The following is an 18643-nucleotide window of genomic DNA, read 5'->3' as shown; positions in this document are numbered from 1 at the left end:
CAATTAAATATCATTTAACTGGCAAGACCACTTTTATAATTTAGTATCAACCGAAACTAAACCATTTTCTCCCCAGAGTAAACTACGGGAAAGTCAGTCCAGATGGTCTGGAACAACTATGCATAGCACCAAATGGCAAGCACCCGGGATGTCACAAAGTGATCCTGCACTCAGCTCCTGTGTTGTTTATGTTAAAAAATGCACACCACGTGCTATAAAACGACAAAAGTTTGTATGAATCCCCTTTCTGCAACTTACTGCCCTCCAGATGTAACAGACTACAGCCATGCAAACTGGAAGTGATGGGCACTGTAGTCCAACATGCCTGGAAGGCAACAGGCTGCAAAGGCTGATTTAAACCAACAAACATAGAGATGAGATTAAGGCAGGAGACCACATGATATGTGAGGTGGATAACTGATTCAGTCTTTGTTTTGCAGATGTGTCTACAGTACAGGTAGTCCTTGACTTACAACCGTTCATTTAATGATGGCCTGAAATTACAACGTCCTCAGCGTGGGTGCTTTACGGCTTGTAAAGCACTTCCGAGTGTTGCAAAACGTTGCACCCCCCTGCAGTCACATGATCGCATTTTGGGCACTTGGCAACTGGCTCGCATTTATGACCAGTTGCAGCATCTCACGGTCACACGATTGTGTTCTGCAACTTTTTTGCCATTTTCTGGCAAAAAACACCCATTGGGGAAGCTAGAGTTGCTTAATGACCACAGTGGTTCACTTAACAACTGCCATAAAAATGGTTGTAAAATTGGGTCCGGTCATGTGGTGACTCAACTTACGACCACAACAGCTTACGATGGAAATTCCAGTCCCAACTGTGGTCATAAGTCAAGGACTACCTGTATCTGCCAACTTAGTTTCATAACAAAGTTAAAAGAACCCTGAAGTGGGATCAGCCAACTGTCCAGTACCAATGGTGGCCAACCAGATTTGCCCCGGCATCTGAGTCAACCAGTGTTTCAATGGCATGGTAAGAAGCCCGCATGTCGGCAATCCAGCGCTCTGCTTCCAGACAGCTCCAAGGACCAGAGGGTCAAAGGGCGCCTCGCTCCATGTGACCCAGCATCCTCTTGACCTCACCCTCTACCCTCATGAACTTGACTTTCTTCCAGGGGTTGACCGTCTGGCGGCGGCTGCACTGCAGATCTTCCAGCAGCAACCCCAGGTGCTGCTGCACCCGCTCCCGGTCCCAGATGGGCAGGTTCTTCTGGACCACGTTCAGAATGATGGCCCAGTAGTCGGACACGTCTGCTCCCATGGTCAGGTAAATGAGCACTTTGATGCCATCAGGGTCCTTGCGCAACTCATGTAGAACTTGCTTGCCTTCTTCGCTGATCTCATTGAAGTACAGGCTGGGGAGTAGGAAGAGGCAGAAAGCTTTAAGAGGGAGAAGCAGGCCAAGTCGACGTGAGCTGAACAGCCAGCCCCAGCGGGGTCCTGTAAGGGTGGAGAACCCAGGGCCAATGGTTAATTGTACCCTTGGCGGCAAACCCCAGAGCTAGGAATTCTGGGAGTCATCCACAACATCTCTGAAAGGGGCCCAGTTGGAGAAGATTGCAATAAAATGAAATGATGGCATCCTTGAACGAGAGCCACTGTTTTAAAAACCTCACAACATTAAATATTCCCTGCAAATCACTAGGTTTCAGTGCTGGCTTTCTCCCTGAGGAGCTAGCTTCCCATCTGCAAGGTGGTTGTGTTTGCTGTTTTAGCACAAGGAAGCATTCCAAAGCAGCATCCCTGAAGGGCCCCCCAAAAAAAGCCCACTATCCTGCTGTGCATCCCAACACAGTCCAAGCTAACTGGCTAGGATAAGTCTGAAAAATAAGGGGATGCGATTGTTATGGGCTATCTTGCCTTCCCATTTAAACTGCCATATGCCCTTATTCCAATCCCACCATCCAATGTTGTCATTTTCTCTTTTATTCAAATTCAGATCAAAGATCCTAACTCAGATCAACCCTAACTCATACCGAATAATTACCAGTGAAACCCCCTTCATCGAAGTGAGGGGTGAATAGACTTTGGGAAAAGGAAGTTTCCATCATCGCATAATGCTCCTCGGATTCTGCAGAGGGCAAATGTTAAGGGTACAGAAGTTGGGATCCGTAATGATTAACTTCTTTTAAAAGCCAGCCCAGTCTTCAGAGGCTTTCAGTCGCCTCCTGTTCCCAGCTACCAAGGCCCATCATGGTCCTTGCCTTCTGCTAGGAAAGTCAAACTAGGTGATGGGGAATGTCCTTCTCTCCCTGCTCACGATCTTGGAGACCCATGCCCAGCAAGAAGACACCCTCTGTGAAAGTTCTCAGCAAGCCAAAGGCATAACAGAACTTCAGACATTTCCACAGGTGTCTTGGACACTCATCTAAGTGGCATGGGAAAAGGCTGAGACTCACTGCAACGTTTCCAGCGTCGCGTGTTTCTTGGCCTCCTCTACCAGGGCCAGTGCAGCTTCATCGGTCAACGAGTTGTAGGCCACATCGAGCTCCTGCAGGTGCTGGTTCTGAGCCAGGTGCTGGGTGATCACCTTCACGCCCTGGTTCCCCAGAGAGGTGTGAAGGAGCGAGAGATTCTTCAAAGAGCTGTTGCCTGCCAGGCCTTCAGCAAGGTAGAGGGCCCCCTGCTCTGTCAGTGGGTTGTCAGCAAGCCTGAGGAGGACACAGTAAACATCAAAATAGGAGAAGTCATCACCTTTCCCACTGCCCAGCCTTCCTTAATCAGATGTCCTCTAGATCAGTGTTCCTCAACCTTGGCAACTTGAAGACCTGTGGACTTCAACTCCCAGAATTTCCCAGCCAGACTTCTGTCCCCTTGGTGCTGTCCAGCACTTTGTTCACCTATGATCAAATTTCGTATTGGCCAACCAGAGCGACAGCACGCCACCCCTGCAAATAATGCTTGCGTGCATTATCTACAGGGTGCATTCTAGGCTTGTAGGGAGCTCCAGCACACACCCAACAAAACAGATGAGCTTGGACAATCCTCCCTCCAACGTACTCATCCAAGGCAGGTTACAAATTCACCCACTCCGACCTGCTGCTCTCCAGAAAAGTGGGGATGACACAATCCCTCACCAGCAGGTCACACCTGGAATTGCAAGCAAAGCTTCTCTGAAGGACAGCAGGTCGGAGAGGGAAGGGAGAAGTTTGCTCAGGCAGAACACCCCAACGAAGTCACGGATTAGATCGGTCCTGGAGAAACTTGCCCCAAACCCACATTGGTATCTCTCGCTCACACCTTTCTCCTGCTCTGAGCAAGGGTTTGGTTTTGATCTGCCGAGGGAAGGGAAGTCACCCAGTTGTTGAAAATACAGCTCTTCTTGGCTGCCTCACCAGGGTGGGAGCTGGGCTCTCCCCAGGCCGCACCTTCACACTCACCGTAAGGTGTTTACCACACATTTGTCGTGCAGAAGCAGATTCCGGATCTCCTTGCACGCCTCTGGCCCCAGACTGTTGAGCTGCAAGCTGGAGGAGACAACAGAACAGCTTTGGAGTTGCAAGCCCAGCACCCTATGTCAGTTTTCCTGATGTTTTGGGCTACGCTCCCATTGACCAAGCTGGCAGGGATGATGGGATATGTAATATACCAAAGCTTGTGGAACACTGCCCCAGGAAGCTTCCTGGCTCTCAGACTCGTCTTCCCCTGGCCACAATTTCAACAATAAAAGGACTTCCTAACTTTCTATCTCATTTTGCCACCCTCTGGTCAAAGTCAAGACTGCAATTTGCCAGCCATTAAAATCAATGAGAATTGATTCACCATATGATTACTGAATTTTCCTGAAAACAAGACTAGGCTTTTGCTGCAAATAATCTACCTTCAAAGGGTTGTTGTTGGGGTTGGTGGTGGTACAGGATGTTCCATTAGATTTGCTGGGAATACCAGTATTTTCTGCTCAATCTTTGTGGGACTACTGCTTTAAACTCAGGGTCAACTTCCCTTCAAATAAATATGGTAAATTTGCCAGAAAAAGGGGATATAGTAAGAATGGTACACTGGTATTTCTAAGAAGTAACCAAATGCATTTTTTGTGTTCACTTTCTTAAAATAAACACCCATGAATTCAAAAAGATGCAGATTAAACACATACAGTTATATACAAATTTATGGTGAAACTTCCTAATTGTGCTCTATGAAGTTCCTTAGGTTTGACTACATATAGTAATTGACACTTAACCCTGATGTGTGTTGTGGGGTCTGTGCTACGTTACAGCAGGACAATACTCACTGGAGTTTCTTGCATCGTCGCAAGATTGGGAAGAGGGTCCTCAGGCTGCCAACGTCAAGATGGCAAGAGGCAAGATTTAGCTCCTCCACATTGTGGCTTGTGGTGCCCACAACTGAGGCCAGGACTGCACATTTCAGAGGAGTCATCTTCACTGAAGAGAGGTTGATGGTCCTCAAGGATTGGATAGCCTCAGCTGTGAAACGTTCATTTTGGAACTCGTGCAAAAAGAAGAGGTAGTCCATCAGTTCAGATGGTGGCAAGCCCTTACGGCTATTTCGGATGACCGTTTTCTTCATTGCCTTGGCAATCTCGAAAGCAGCCAGGTTCTTGATAGGACAGCCCAGCTGATCCAAGATGGCCCTGTTACGCCGTGACAGCAACCCACCCATGAAGATGGGGAAGAGTTCAAAGACCTCATCATCAGAGGCTTCATCTGGGTGGCGCATGGGGCCTTCCACCCCAAGAATACTGAAGTTGATCTGGTCCAAGACATCATCGTTGAAGTAGTCCTCCTCTTTGAACATCTCCACAGCCATGGTGCGGGCGATGGTGTCACGGTCCTTGCCACCGAACCGGCTGAAATAGCGGGGGAAGATCTTGATGAGATTGAAGAGAAGTGGCAGGATGCGCAATGGCAAGAATTTGGAAACTACACTGAGCACCAGAGCCACATCTTCACTCACTTTTCCAATAACTTCAGAGACTTCCTTGCCCACCCGTTGCACCAGGGTCTTCTTCTCCCCCAAGACCACGTACAGAGCTGCCAAGTATTCTTGCATGGCAGGAATGGTGAAGACAAAAGTGTGCTCCTTGCCTGACTGCACACAGGGGGTCAAAAAGAAGCGGAAGACATCCCTTCGGAAGGTGTTCAGAAGGTTAAGCTCACTCTCGGTCTTCATCTCCACCTCAAAGCAGCGGCGGAGGTCCTTCTCTGTAAAGCAAGTCTGTCGAGACATCACCCCCTCATAGGCCAACTTGCCCACTGTCTTGGCCACATACTTCATCATGGAGATGTTGGAGGGATCTGTGCTATCCAGCACTTCCCCACTGAAGTTGAGCCGTAGGAAGCTGGTGTAGATCCCCGTGAGAGTCTGAGCCGGAGGTACTGTCTTGGTAAAATAAAGGAAGTGCAAGGTAGTGCACACCAGCCAGCAGTAAGAAGGAAGGAAGCAGGCAGCCATAATCTGGTTGTGCCTCTCCAGATTCCTTGAAAGCATCTCCACAAGGTTGTCCTGCTCACTTGCCTGCTCTGCTGTGGGGGGACCAGAGATTCCAATACACTCAGGCTGCCGTAGGCGCATCTGGAAGTAAAGCTTCTGGAGATTGAGGTCAGAGAAGCCACAGACTTCAACATAGCGTCCCACAAACTTGCTGGGGATCCGACGTGCTGCCGAAGGGCGCGTAGTGACAATGATGCTTGCCTGGAGGAATGGAAATAAATTGGAGTTAATCACAAGTCACAGGCATAGTGGTGTTTAAGTGGCCTTTATGGTGGAACAGCAGGAGAAGGGCATTATATGTAATTATGTGTCCTAATTATGGGACTCAACAGAGAACCGGTGCAGAGTTTAGTTTCTTTACAAGCTGAAAGGTCTCCTCCACCTCCTCCTCCTCCTCCTCCTCCTCCTCCTCCTCCTCCATAGCTATGAAAATTCATTCCATTTGTTTCCCACCTGTCTTCCCATGAGTTCAAAGTAGCATAGGTAAGAGACAGCTAGACAAAGATCACCCAATTAAGGTTGTACATACAGTATTTTAAGGGTTGGCTCTAAGCAAATAAAAACCTTCCGTTTCCATTGCTTTGCAGAGACTGGTTCCATCCAAAGCAAACATAATTTGCAAATCTTAAGGGTAACAGTCTAAGCTGCCTCCCTGGGCCAAAGCAGGAAGAAAGAAAACAGAGGAGGGAGGGCAAAGGGTCCAACTTAGAAACCAGAGGCTGTGAGTTCTAGTCCCGCCTTAGGCCCAAAAGCCAGCTGGGTGGCCTTGGGGGCCAGTCACTCCCTCTCAGCCCAACCCACCTCACAGGGTTGTTGTAGTGGGGAAAATAGGAGGAGGAAGGAGTATTAAGTATGTTCGCTGCCTTGAGTTATTTATAAAAATAATAAAGGCGAGATAAAAATCAAATAAATCGATAAACTAACTTGGCCATCAGTCAGTCCCTCACCACAAACCTCAGGCATCATGTACTTTCTGAGCAGGTTGACTACAATAGCAGACGGCAAGATGGGCTCATTGGGGTCGCAACAAAGCTCAGTGCGGGCCAGGCGGAAGTCTAAGTTGAGGCGGTCAAGGCCGTTGAGGATGAAGAGCACTTTGAGGTTGCTGGAGCCAAGCAGTGGGGCCACGTCCCGGAGGTGGAGGTATTTCTTGGTAATTAGGCGGCGCAAAGAGAGGGGCGTGTTGCCCTGGGAAAGGTCTTCACAGGAGAAGGGAAGCAGCAGCTCAAAACGGGGAAGGCGCCCATGGCACCAGTCCATCACCATCTTCTTGATGAGGGTGCTTTTCCCTGTGCCCACCGTCCCATAGAGAACCACATTCCTCACTTGCTGTCCACAGGGATCCATGTCGAAAAGGTTCTGGAGACCAATGGTATGACAGCAAGAGGCCTGGAGCTGGTTCTGGATCGTCAGATCTGGAGAGGGTTTCAAGATTTCCTCCAGGGAACTCTCCCGGATCACTGGATTGATGTGGATAGCATCCAGCGCAAAGGAAGGGCCGAACTGTCTCTCCTCATTGGGCTGCAGGCGAAACCAATCAGCCAGGCTTTTCTTGTGTCTTTGGATGGCTTCTGAGCAGGGGCGAGGGAAGGAAAGGTGAGAAGGAGATAGGATCCTGGTTATTGCTCTCGGAAACATTATATCCTTATAGATACAATACGTGGCTCAGAATACATGGGTTGTACCTTACGGACTTTCATAACCCCACCACCCCTTCAGGGGAGGAGGTCCAGAAGTTTACCAGAAGTTGCTACGTTCTTCAGCGCTGCCTGGTTCGGCCTGAGGGAAGCAGGCTGAGATGCTGCCCCTTGTAACATTCCCTGGTAACAGGTGAAGGTCCTGTAAAAGGGGGTGGGGGACGAAGATGCAAGAATGGCTATGTTAACACCAACGGCTTTTAAGATCTCTCGGCCGTATTTATATTCATATTTAATTTTTGTTATTGTTTTTACTGTTCTATAGTATGATTGTTTTTAGGGTTGTTAGCCGCCCAGAGCCACTGGTTTGAGAGGGGTGGCAATATAAACTGAATGAATGAATGAATGAATGAATGAATGAATGAATGAATGAATGAATGAATATTATGTAGCTCTGATGCCAAGATCTGTGGGCGACACTACCAAGTTTGCCCAGAAAAAATTAAGCTGAAATGAAATCAGTTTTAGTTCACTTGATTCGTTATATATTTACTCCCTCGTATCTAGTAACTCCATTCTCTCATCACGTTCAAAATTACACTATGATGGCAAAGTTTGGAGGAACTCTGGAGGCCACAGATGTCCCTGTGGATCAACACAGGTTATAAGTCTAGACCACAATCTTGCAGTAGATGTGGCCACAGCTTTGTGGAAGAAGACATGTTTCCAAGTAAACGTCTATGGCTCCAGTCCCTGAAAGTTAAGGTAAAAGGGAGTGGGGGATGGAAAAGACCCTTTTCTTCTCAAGAGCCCCCAAACTCTTATTTAGATGGAATAGGTGAACAAATAGTCTGCTTTGGTGTAAAACAGACCCTTGGTGCTGGGGTTAAATATTGGAACTTCTAGAGCTGGCTTCTTGTTACCCTTGGAGCGAACTCCAGAAGGCTGTCGAGGAAAGGTTTCTTTGGCTCTCAGGCTCCCTACTATGAGGCAGTTCAGTGGCTTCCCCCAAGATGGCAAAACTTGGAAACTTTCCCAAGATGGAATAAAAGCAGGGAAGCTTGTGTGAGCCTTCAGGTATTGGACCACAATTCCCAGCAGTCTCAGAGGGCCTAGACAATGGCAAAGGACACTGGGAGCACAGCATCTGTGGCTGTGGGTTAATGGCTGGGACTTTGCCATCTTTGGCTCTGGATGGGGCTGCACTGCCCCAGACAGACCCGGTGCGTAATCTGGGGGTCCTCCTGGACTCACGGCTCCTGCTTGAAGAGCAGGTGGCAGCCGTGGCCAGGAGGGCCTTCATGCAACTTCGTGTTGTGCGCCAGTTACATCCTTCCTGGACTGAGAGGCCCTTTGAACATGCCCTTGTTGTCTCCCATACAGACTACTGTAATGCGCTCTACATGGGGCTACCCTTGAAGAGTATCCGGAAGCTACAGCTGGTCCAGAATGCAGCCATGTGGGCAATTTTGGGTGCCCCTAGATGGGCACATGTAACACCTTTGCTCCGTGAGCTGCATTGGGTACCAGCTTGCTTCTGGGTCCAATTCAAGGTGTTGGTTATCACCTTTAAAGCCCTGCATGGCATGGGACCGGGTTACCTGAGGGACAGCCTCTTCCCCCTTACGTCAACCCGTCCCACTCGATCATGCAGAGAGGGCATGTTGTGGACCTCGTCTGGCAGGGTCCAGGAGGCGGGCCTTCTCAGCAGTAGCTCCCACCCTCTGGAACATTCTACCCCTGGAGGTCAGGCAAGCCCCATCCCTCCTGGCCTTCTGAAAGTCCCTGAAGACCTGGCTCTGCCACCGTGCTTGGGGTGGGGAGGGGGGTCATCATTCCTGCAGGTGGCTGGCACCTCAGAGTGCACCCCTCACATTTATGATCTTTTAGAGCCATCTGGATTTTTATTTTTCTATTTTCTATTGTATTGTACTATATTTTTGTATTATTTATGATTACTGTTTTTAATGTTTAATTGATTAACTTATTGTAAACTGCTCAGAGTCCCTCTTGGGGGGAGATGGGCAGAAGCAAAAATTGGAGAAATAAATAAAATAAACATCTGGAAGGTCATCAATTCTTCACCTTGGCACGTTCTGAAGCTTTGCCTTGGTCTATGGGGTGACTACCCTCAGGGCTGAATCCCTCACCTGCCCACCTTTCATTTTCTGCCCAGGAGCCAACACCTTCCATTCCCAGGAGAAACGTCCTGGCCACCTGGAGCTCAGCATCCCAGATGTGTGCTCCTACCTGAGAGGAGATGCCAAGGAGCACCGAGTCCGGTCTACGTGAAATATTCGTTCAAGGAGAGGGCTGCTCCCTGCATCTCGGATAAAGAAGTCCAACAAGAAAGCAATTATGAAGGCATCCATTGGTTTTAGACATTTTCATGCTATACCGTAGCAACCTGTCACTTAGGAAGCACAGGGGACGGAGTTCTGTTCTAGCCAAATCTTGGGGAAAGATGCTGCAGATTTTGTGTCCCGTGACGTGGCTCCACTGAAATTCACAGTGGCGCATGACTAAGCCAGAACATGTAGGGAGCCCCTGGCACGTCAGCGCTAGCAATTCCAATGGATGAATTAGCTGCAGGAAGCTCTACCACTCCCACATGGGGTGACAGAAAGGATTCTGTCTAACCCTAACCCTCCCTCATTCCCAGTCCCTGAGTCACAAGCAGAACAGAAGCAGGTCAATAGGTGCGGGGAAGGCTGAGTTAGAATAACCAAGAAGTGGCCTTTGTGGTCAGAGGGGGCTGGAAAGGGCAAGAAGATGGAAGGGAACAAGATCTTCCCTGTTTACAGGGAGGGAAAGAGTCCGTCCAGAAGCTGCCTGAGGAAAGAAGTAGAAAACCACCTCATTTTGAAAAAGCAGATTGGTTGTAGCTGGGGGCCAGTATTTCTCTCATTCATTCATTCATTCATTCATTCAAATCCATCTCCAATGGACTCTGGAGCAAGAGACCCCAAGCCTTGGACTTATTGCTTAAGAAGATCCTCCTGAAGCTGAAGCCAAGGCCTGTTCTCCCTTCTTCGGACTTCAATCTGCACAGTGTGAAAAGAAACTTCCAAACTGATGCCCCCATCCATGCCCAGAAAAGAAAGAAAAAATGGCACGTTCTGAAGCTCCCGCAGCATCCCAACCCTTTCCAGCACCTTGGCACCCAACCCAGACACCATCTCTGCTTACCTGACACGACGTCCAGCTGCGCCGCCAGCGATGCAGCTCCCCTGCTCCTCCCTTTGGGGGCTCTGGGCTTCACTCGGCTGTACTGGGCCCCCACCTGGGGGAGCCAGCGCTTGAACTGCATGACGGACGTCTTGCCTTCAGCTGAAAAGCACATCAAGGGTCAGCAGACTGGTAGAAAGGGCTCTCCCATGGCATCCTAGCCTGGCACGATCCGCCTAGGTCCAAAGGTCTTATTTACAGAATTTGCACTGGGTTGTTGCCCCAAACGTCCCTGCTAAAATGAAAGACAGATCGTAGCAGGATAGCAGGATCCAGGAAGAAATCACCTAAGTGCTGAATGCTACTCAAGTGGACGTTATCCTCACCTTGTGGGTCTTTCTACCTGTTGTATCGACTGTTCTGATTTCTGCGTATTGAAATCTTCATGGGTGCTTTCTAGTTTTCTGCTGCCGTTTCTACTTGCCCTGCATTTTTCATAAAGTAGAACAGCTGTCCTGGATAATTTCCACCTCTTGGTGCCCCTTCTTCTTTGAAGGCAATTTAAGCTTCAACTCCAGCAATTCTGCCCCTGCCTTGTTCTAGAAAGGCTTCTTCCTAAAAGCGCAGCTCCTTCTGCATCCAACTTTGGACAGGAGGAAAATGGTTTGGTGTTTTTTTTTGCAAGGACCTTAGCTTAGAAAGGAAAACCAACTGACCTATCTAACCCCAGCAAAAGGAGTTTTAGATGGGGATCCACCACGTGTCCATCCAAGAGGAAGACCCCCAACACTTACTTCGAAGTCAGCACAGCCCCCACCCCACCCCCCATGTGGATAGTTGCGTTTCCTGGAGGGGCTTTGCCACCCGCAATGCAGGGACGGCTACCGGATGCCACCCACCAAGCCACGCCCTGAGCAACAGCAAGACATAAAAGTCAGCGTCCTCACCAAAAAAGCAGAAATCCTTGCAATGCACGAAGAGAGAGGACTGATGGCAGGAAGCCAGGAAAGAGGGAAAGAAGAATTAGTATATATCTGAGGATTGGCAGATCAGGTTGCTCTAGCAAAGGAGTTTGTAGCTGTTGCTGTTTTTGTTGTTTTTAAAAAGGAACTTTCTGTATAATGCATATCTCCTGGTCTACAGCTTTCTCCGGGAGAGGCTTTCCCTCCAGAGTCTGAAAGATACGCCGGTTTCTGCTTCCTCCTGCCAAATGCCAGGCTGACGTAACCTCTGATCCCCTGCCAGTCCTCCTCCTCCTGGCTCTCCATCAAGTCCCAACAGGCAAAAATAACCAAGGTTTCTCCTCCTCCTCTTAAAGCAGCAGAAGAGGAAACATTTCCGAACGAGCCAGGATGACACTTTTACTACAGCGGCTTCTGTAGCAGCAGCTAAATTGCAGGGCCAGGCCAGTCAAACAGAAGAGGACTTTCATAGCCATCCAAGTTTCTTAATTCTGCTAATTAAACGGTGGGGGGGCGATCACAAATGAAATGCGAAATTTCACGCTGAATCTTGCAGTTCCCACTCCTTTGCAAAATTGTGCTCCTTTTGCCGACATTTGGATCTAGAATATTCTTTGCTGGCAAGAAGAGGGCGGCCAGAGAAAAGTCTTCTCCCTTCCAGCTGGGTTAGGAGTGACTCCTGTATTTCCCAACCGGGATGTTGGAAGGCATCAGATTCAGAAGGTAAGAAGACACAGGTTGGAGTCGTGACTTAAACAAGGCCTTGAACCCAGCCCTGCTTACCTGGGAGAGCCTACCTGGCCGAACTCCTGCTGATGCTGGTGGGCCTCCCAAGTGTGCATAGATCACCTGCCAGGCCTGGTCCAAGAGCAGAGACTGTGGTGCTCACAGTGGCATACAGAACAACAGCATGAGGTCCATCCAGTGCCAGTCTTCCATGACAAGGGATGCGATCCTTGGGCAAGGAAAAGATCCTGCCAGTCAAGTGCCACTCCTGATCGAGTTTCTCTGCTTCCCATGCCAGCCCACAGAGCTGGCAGTTTCTGGTGGTCTCTCATCCAAGTGCCAGGTCCAGTACTCTTGGCTTTCTCAAGATCAATCGTGGTCAGCTTGCTCTTCTCACTGGGGGTCTGGCTAAATCAACCCATAACTTTAACAACCTAGACTTCAGCTAGGGTTTGTGAAGATCAAAGCAAATCCCAAGTCCAGATTCACAAATAATGTCAGCAGATGGTTGGCACCTTCAAGCAGGAGGAATCCAAGATTCATTATGGGTGAACAAGATCGTATTTCTCAGCGCAAAGTTCCCTCCAGGTTGTTTATACTGATATAAATAAGTATTGTTAGACTTCCTGGCCCTTGAGAAAGCCAGAGAGAAATCTAAGTAAATCATTACCCCAGTTAAATGTCAAAACTCACCAGAAAACAGGAAAGAATGGTGAAGAAAGCAAAGAGGAAAAGATTACAGTGGGCTTCCAAGTAAAATGAAAACAAAATGAGGAAAATCACTTAAATTTTGAAAAAAAAGAATGTTTATTATCAGGTGGACAAACAAAGTATCATTCATATATATATATATATATATATATATATATATATATATATATATATAGCATGATCCTTTTTGTATCTCTAACAATATGCCTGTGTGCTGCATCAAACATTATTTATCTGATTTTCAAGATGAAATGGAGTAGATCAACTTAATCCGGTACCCATCGGCTGGGCTGGGCTTCAGTTCCCATCATCACTAGCTAGCATTTTCCTCTACAGATTAATCCAAAGGGGCAAGTGAAAATCAGACAAAAATCATACATTGGAATGCCAAGGGCTTTTTGGATACCCTACTTAAACGAACACCAGGCTGCATCTATAAATTACACTTCCCTGAAATGCATGATGAGCCCAAATTTTCTGTTCTACCTTCTTCAGCTTTGGATTCTTCTGGGCAATCTGTAATCAGGTCACGGAGGAAACCGTACAGTGCACACACAGAAGCATGATTATTCTTATCTCCCAGGAATCTCTTCTTCAGGTGGCTGAGTATTTATGGCCAGCCCAAGCACACGTATTCATGTGGCTTCTGCAAAAGGTTCAGGTTGAGACTTTGGAGTGTCTCCAGAGAAAAGGCAAAAACTGTCTCCCTACCCACAACTGTGGTCCAAGATTTTCTTGATTCTTATGGGTAAGATATAAGTCTGAGGGCCTGAATAATAAAAGAGAAAAGCCTCTTTCAAACGGAGCTTGACTTGTAGCGATTGCATCACAGGGACCCCTCTTTTAGTCTTCTCACAATGTAAAAGCTATTTGCCATTCTGGATTTTATTATTATCATTATCATTATCATTATCATCTTCCCCGTCTAGTCTACAGTGCTGGGACCGCCTAGTAGTCTCCTGCCCGTCAGCCAAGATCAAGTAAGTGGTGCCACCTACTGCACTGAAAAAGTTGAAGAAGTCTCCAAAATCCCCATCAATGAAATTCAGCCATTTTTGGTTTATTTTCGGGCCTTTTCCTTAGGCCTCACCGGTTGAACATCTGAGGGACTGGGGCAGAGGAGTCAGGCTGTCGCTTCTGTTCCCGCTGAGCATCACCCCCCGCCCCAAGCCTGCCGCTCAAGGCGGCCAGCGGTGCCAGCTGCGTTCTCCTCTTGTGCCCGCGCCACGCAAAAGGCCTCGGAGTCCCCACCCCGCAACCCAACCGCGCTGGCCTTCGCAGCTGGAAGCCAGCCGGCCCTTCCCAAAACGAAACGGTGCGGAACAGCCCCCCCCCCATGCTGCAAAGAGGCACGCACCGCCCCCCGCCCCAAATAAAAGAGGAAGCAGAAGAAGCTGCCCCCGGGACCCTTCCCAGCCCCCGGCAGAGTCACCTGCGACGAAGAGGGTCCCCCGCGGGTGGTCGGCGCCCCGGCGCGCTCGGCTTCATCGGCGGCTCGCTCGCTCGCTCGCTCGCTCGCGCTGCCCGCCTCGGTCCCGCGGGCGCGGGTGGGTGCGGTTCGCCGGGGAGGGCGAGGCGGCCGAGGCTTCCCTTCTCAGCGCTCGCCGGAGCCGCGGCTTCCCGCCCCCCCGCGGCCCTTCCCACTCCGCCTGGGACCGGCCTCTTCCCGACGGCGGGCACGGCTCCCAGACACGAGCAGCCGGCCGGGGAGGGGCGCTCGCTCGCTCGCTCCCCGCGGCCGTCCGCGCTCCTCCCGGCGCCTGCGGGGGCGCCTCTCCGGTCGCCGGGACTGGCTCCGGCCGAGCCGCGCGGGGCTTCGGTGGGGCCGAGCCGAGCAGCGGGGCCCCGGGCGAAGCGCCGCGGGCAGCCGTGCCAGGACGAGCGGGAGGGGGGCACGCGCCGGGATCCCCGTCCGCTGCCCGAGAGGGGTGGCCGGGCGGGCGGACTGGCTGTGCCCCTGACGCTCTGCCTCGCCGTCTGTCTGCTCGATCGCAGCGGGGCGCTGGCTGCACGGGCGACTTGGAAAGATGCCCCTGCCTCCTCCGAAGGGCTAATTCAAGCGGGAGGTCCTCTCTGGAGGGGCGGAGGGGGGTTGTGGGGGGCAGGATGCAGGCTTTGGAGACCCGCAGAGCCCGCCTTCAACTCGAGAGAGGCGGCGTTCTGTTGAAGGGTAGAGGCAGAGGGCTTGGCCCTGCCCTTCCTTCTGCACTGCAAAGCCTGGCACTTAGATGCCATGGTGCAGTGGACAGATGGCAGAAGAGGGGGGGGGGCTGTGCGCTCAGATGCTGCTGCTTCTCGTGGAACTGAAGGGGAGAGAGATGGTTGGGTCTCCGCATGGTGTTCTCCCCAACAGCTTTGCTAAACTGGTTATGAGATGCTTCTGATTTCAGCTAGGCTGGCCATTCTGACAGGGAGATTTCTGTGCCCTTGGGAATGTGTGCTTCAGAAGGCCCAGGAGGTGCTAGAAGGAAAAATAAGTTAAAAAGCATTCTCCCTAAGCCTGGAGGCCAGACCCAGAGTGTAATAGGAGCCCCGGCTTGGCTGGAAAGCTCATTTCCAAAGAGATAACTCTGCTCTGGACTTTGAAATGATGCCCAGGAAGAGAGGTCCTCTGAACATAGGCAGAGTACTTTGTTCTGACTGCTCCTTACAGAAGTCTGGAGATTGGGGAAAACTCGATGCATCAGGAAAGAAGGAAAATAGGTAGATTACAAGCAGGGTACTGCCTCAGGTATGAGTGGCGGTGTAGCCTGCCCTTGAATAGGGAAGCTCCACTTTTAGCATTGATGGTGAAATAGCTGTTACTCATCTTGGAAAGAAGGTCCCAAGGACGTCCTCATGCCATTGCTTTTTGTGCAACTCTATCTGATGCTGAGATAATTGGTAGTCAGAAGGTGACACTAGTAAAATAAATCAATAAAACGGCCAGATGAGTTGAAGCCAGGCAGCATGCTGTGGGCAGAGACCAGTTGGGTGGGTGGGAAAGGAAGTTGCATCTCCCTTCCGGTCCCAGCCCTTCACATCCACCACCCTCCAGGGCTGCTCGTGCACGGACCAGGGATGCCAAGCCCCTCCTGGGGAGGTCAACCTTAGAGAACTGGCCCACCTCTGCAGCCATATAGGGAGAACCCCCCCACAAAACCCTTTAAAAATGTCAAGGGTGCCACCAGTTCTAAACATCTTTTATTCTTTACAGATAAATACACTCAACGTCGTATGTGTGCATGTGCTTTTTTGGGGTGATGTATCCAAAGACATTCAAAAGAGGCCTGTTTCCATCCACCCTCATGCAGTGGTCCAGGTCTCCAGAAATGAGTGGAAATACTACAGTAGAAATATAGGTTTTATTAATGTGCGAAATCTGATGGTACATGTTAGGCCTCGCGTGAACTTTCCAGAGGAACAGCAATGCTCATCGGTCCCAAAAATCCACTCCCTGCTTTAAAAAGGACCATTCACAACTCTGACTGATGCTTCATAGTCCAGTCCAGTCCAGACCCAGCCTGCCTTCCCATTCATACAAACTTAAGTTCTCCAAGCTCAAAGAATTGGATACCCCTCCTCATTTTCTTTAGTGGAGAGGAGGCATTCAGGAGCCCCAGGAAATGCCAGGGATGAAGGCTAGGCTGGCAAGTTGAAAAGCACCCATGCAGAAAGGGATGGCGTGCCACGTCCAGCTGGTTGCCAAGATACAATTACCTGGATATGGTCAGAAAAGCTCCACTCAAGAGATTTTATTTTGATTCTGCCAAATGTAATATCCTAATCAACCAAACGGAAAGAGGCCAATGCTCAAAAAGTTTTTGCAAGCCGCCGAGGAGCACCATCTGTGCCAAGCAGAGAGTTGTGGAGAAGAAAAGGAAAGATATTTAGAGATGTGGTTTTAAGCAAGCTTAGATGGAAATCAGACTCTCTGAAATAGCAGGGACTTCCTTCTTCTGAATCTCTAGAATTGTGTCACTGGGGGAGATCCCAAGCATATTCACTTATGCCTGAATAAGAATGCGTAAGAAATCCTGCGATTATTGTACCTCGTGCTTTTAGCATGAGGTGCATTAAAAAAAAAAAGAAGCAAATTCTTTTGCTAGCACCGAGCTCCCTAAAAAGAATTACAGGTTGCTTCGAAAGCCCAAAAGCTGTATTTGCACAGTGTCCCCAAAGGACTGCATCCACAAATATAAATACGAAGAACAAAAAACAAGGAAAAGCAGAAATTGGCTATCATTTATTCCTAAACATTTGCAACTAATGAAGGGGTACCATCATCAGGCATAGAGCAGTTAAGATTTCAAGGAAGATTCCCCCCCACCCCACCTTTCCAAAAGTAACAGTGGAAATGAAAGAGACAGAAAAAAAAAAGCTTTTATTCTTGCCTGGAGAATGAAGGGCAAATTTAAATCATAGCACCAACAAGTAAACTCTCTAAACCAGGGTTTCTCAACCGTGGCAACTTTAAGACGCGTGGACTTCGACTCCCAGAATTCCCCAGCTGGCTGGGGAATTCTGGGAGTCGAAGTCCACGCGTCTTAAAGTTGCCACAGTTGAGAAACACTGCTCTAATTTTTTCGAGAATACAAAAAGCCTGTGAACAGAACATCACCATCAACAGATCAGATCAACTTTCCACAACAAGGCAGCTTGTCGATGTATTGAGACTGCAATTCTCCCACTTTCCAGATGTCATGGACAACCTCTGGAAACTGCTATCCCAGCATATCTGGAAGTGCCAAGTGAGAAATGCCTGAGGTATGTATTTGGTTCACAACCTGTAAAAACCTCCTGCCTTTATTTTGAAATTAAGCGCTTTCTTAATCACCAGGGGAAATTTCAGATGCATTTTAATCCCTCAAACATCCAAAGGCCACAGATTGAGATCTTTCCCTCCACACCTTTCAACCATGATGGGAATATCCTGTTCTCTCTTGCTGCATTTCTGCTCCCTTGGCTTCCCATCCCCAATATTTTTAAATTCCTGCTCGCAATCTGGAAGGATAAAGGCCTCTTTCATTCCTGAGACAATCCCCACAACTGGTGGCAAAATCTGGCTTTAAATGTTTCATTCATTCATTCATGGAGAAGAGGCCACCCAGGTGCACCTGCTGTCCTGGCTTCCACAGCTGTAAACGGGGCGCGAAAGGGACCTGCTCAAATGATAAATAACAAGGTGAGAACCTCAGTCCTCCCCCACTTGGACTCATAGCTAGAGACCAGGCTAGTGATCATGATCTGGAAACCCTCTCTCGTTCTCCAGATCACTGCTAGAAGACGACATGGCAGGAAGCAGTGAGACGCCTGCAGAGCCCAAAAAATATCTCAGTGAAATTGGGCAACTTCTCTCTTACTTCCAGTATCCAGTGATTAACGTTGCACAATCCGGAGCAACCAAAAGCTGTCTGCTGCTAACAGCCAGGACGAAATAAAAGGCATTTGCAGGCATGTTTGGGAAAGGACGGCTTCATCCAGCTCTTTCTCCTCCCCGGTCCACAAATGGGCTCCTTGAAAGTGGGTCTGGAAGCTGGAATCTAACAAGTGTTTCGGTGGTGTCCTGACGCAGATGGCCCCTTTCTTAGATGCCCCATTGCCACCCCACCCCAAATGACTACGAATGGACTCCAGAGAACCTGGGGCTTCTGTGGCAGAGAAAAACGGATCAGAGCAAAGAGGCTTGTGGTAGCCAAGGCAACATATGAACAAAAGGAAGAATGTTATTGCTACAGCAGCTAGCAGAAAGTTTCTCTGGGTGATGGAGAAGGGCAGAAAGAGAAGGGGGCAGCTCTTCAGGAAGAGTTCCCTGTTTTCTCAGATGGGCCAGAAAGGGAGGGAAAGAAGGAAGAAGTCTCACTGCAGGGTAAAAGAAGAGAGCATAACTGTTCACCCAAGATTTGCAGACAAGGGGAAAATAATGCTAGGCATGGTTCATAATACTGGGCTGGACTGAAGCTTCATTGTCCCCAGCATCTGATGACTTCAG

At 49.3% G+C, this 18643-nt stretch overlaps 2 protein-coding genes across 2 annotated transcripts in view; both read right to left on the bottom strand.

Annotated features, from left to right (window-relative positions):
• NHERF4 (NHERF family PDZ scaffold protein 4) overlaps positions 1 to 18643 on the bottom strand; it is a 284353-nt gene that overhangs the window by 11175 nt on the left and 254535 nt on the right. The window lies entirely within an intron of this gene.
• NLRX1 (NLR family member X1) lies at positions 9 to 10897 on the bottom strand. Its single transcript, XM_063311507.1, has 8 exons — positions 10295 to 10897; positions 9356 to 9425; positions 7210 to 7307; positions 6423 to 7039; positions 4249 to 5669; positions 3398 to 3484; positions 2417 to 2668; positions 9 to 1372 (listed from the first exon to the last, which is right to left on the bottom strand). Exons 1-8 carry the CDS (start codon positions 10446 to 10448, stop codon positions 1054 to 1056), a joined length of 3018 nt encoding a protein of 1005 aa, XP_063167577.1. The 5' UTR covers positions 10449 to 10897; the 3' UTR covers positions 9 to 1053.

Source organism: Candoia aspera, chromosome 9 (genome assembly GCF_035149785.1).
Source record: "Candoia aspera isolate rCanAsp1 chromosome 9, rCanAsp1.hap2, whole genome shotgun sequence".
Taxonomy (NCBI): Eukaryota; Metazoa; Chordata; class Lepidosauria; order Squamata; family Boidae; genus Candoia; species Candoia aspera.
This window is presented reverse-complemented; position numbering and strand designations above follow the sequence as displayed.

Bases quoted from the DNA above. Each gene is read 5' to 3' on its own strand.
- NLRX1 (XM_063311507.1), bottom strand. From the start codon at position 10,448: ATGTGCTTTTCAGCTGAAGGCAAGACGTCCGTCATGCAGTTCAAGCGC. The intron at 3,485-4,248 runs GTGAGTATTGTC...TGTCTCCTCCAG, and splicing joins CGACGATGCAAGAAACTCCA to CTTGCAGCTCAACAGTCTGG. The intron at 2,669-3,397 runs GTGAGTGTGAAG...TGTCCTCCTCAG, and splicing joins TGTGTGGTAAACACCTTACG to GCTTGCTGACAACCCACTGA.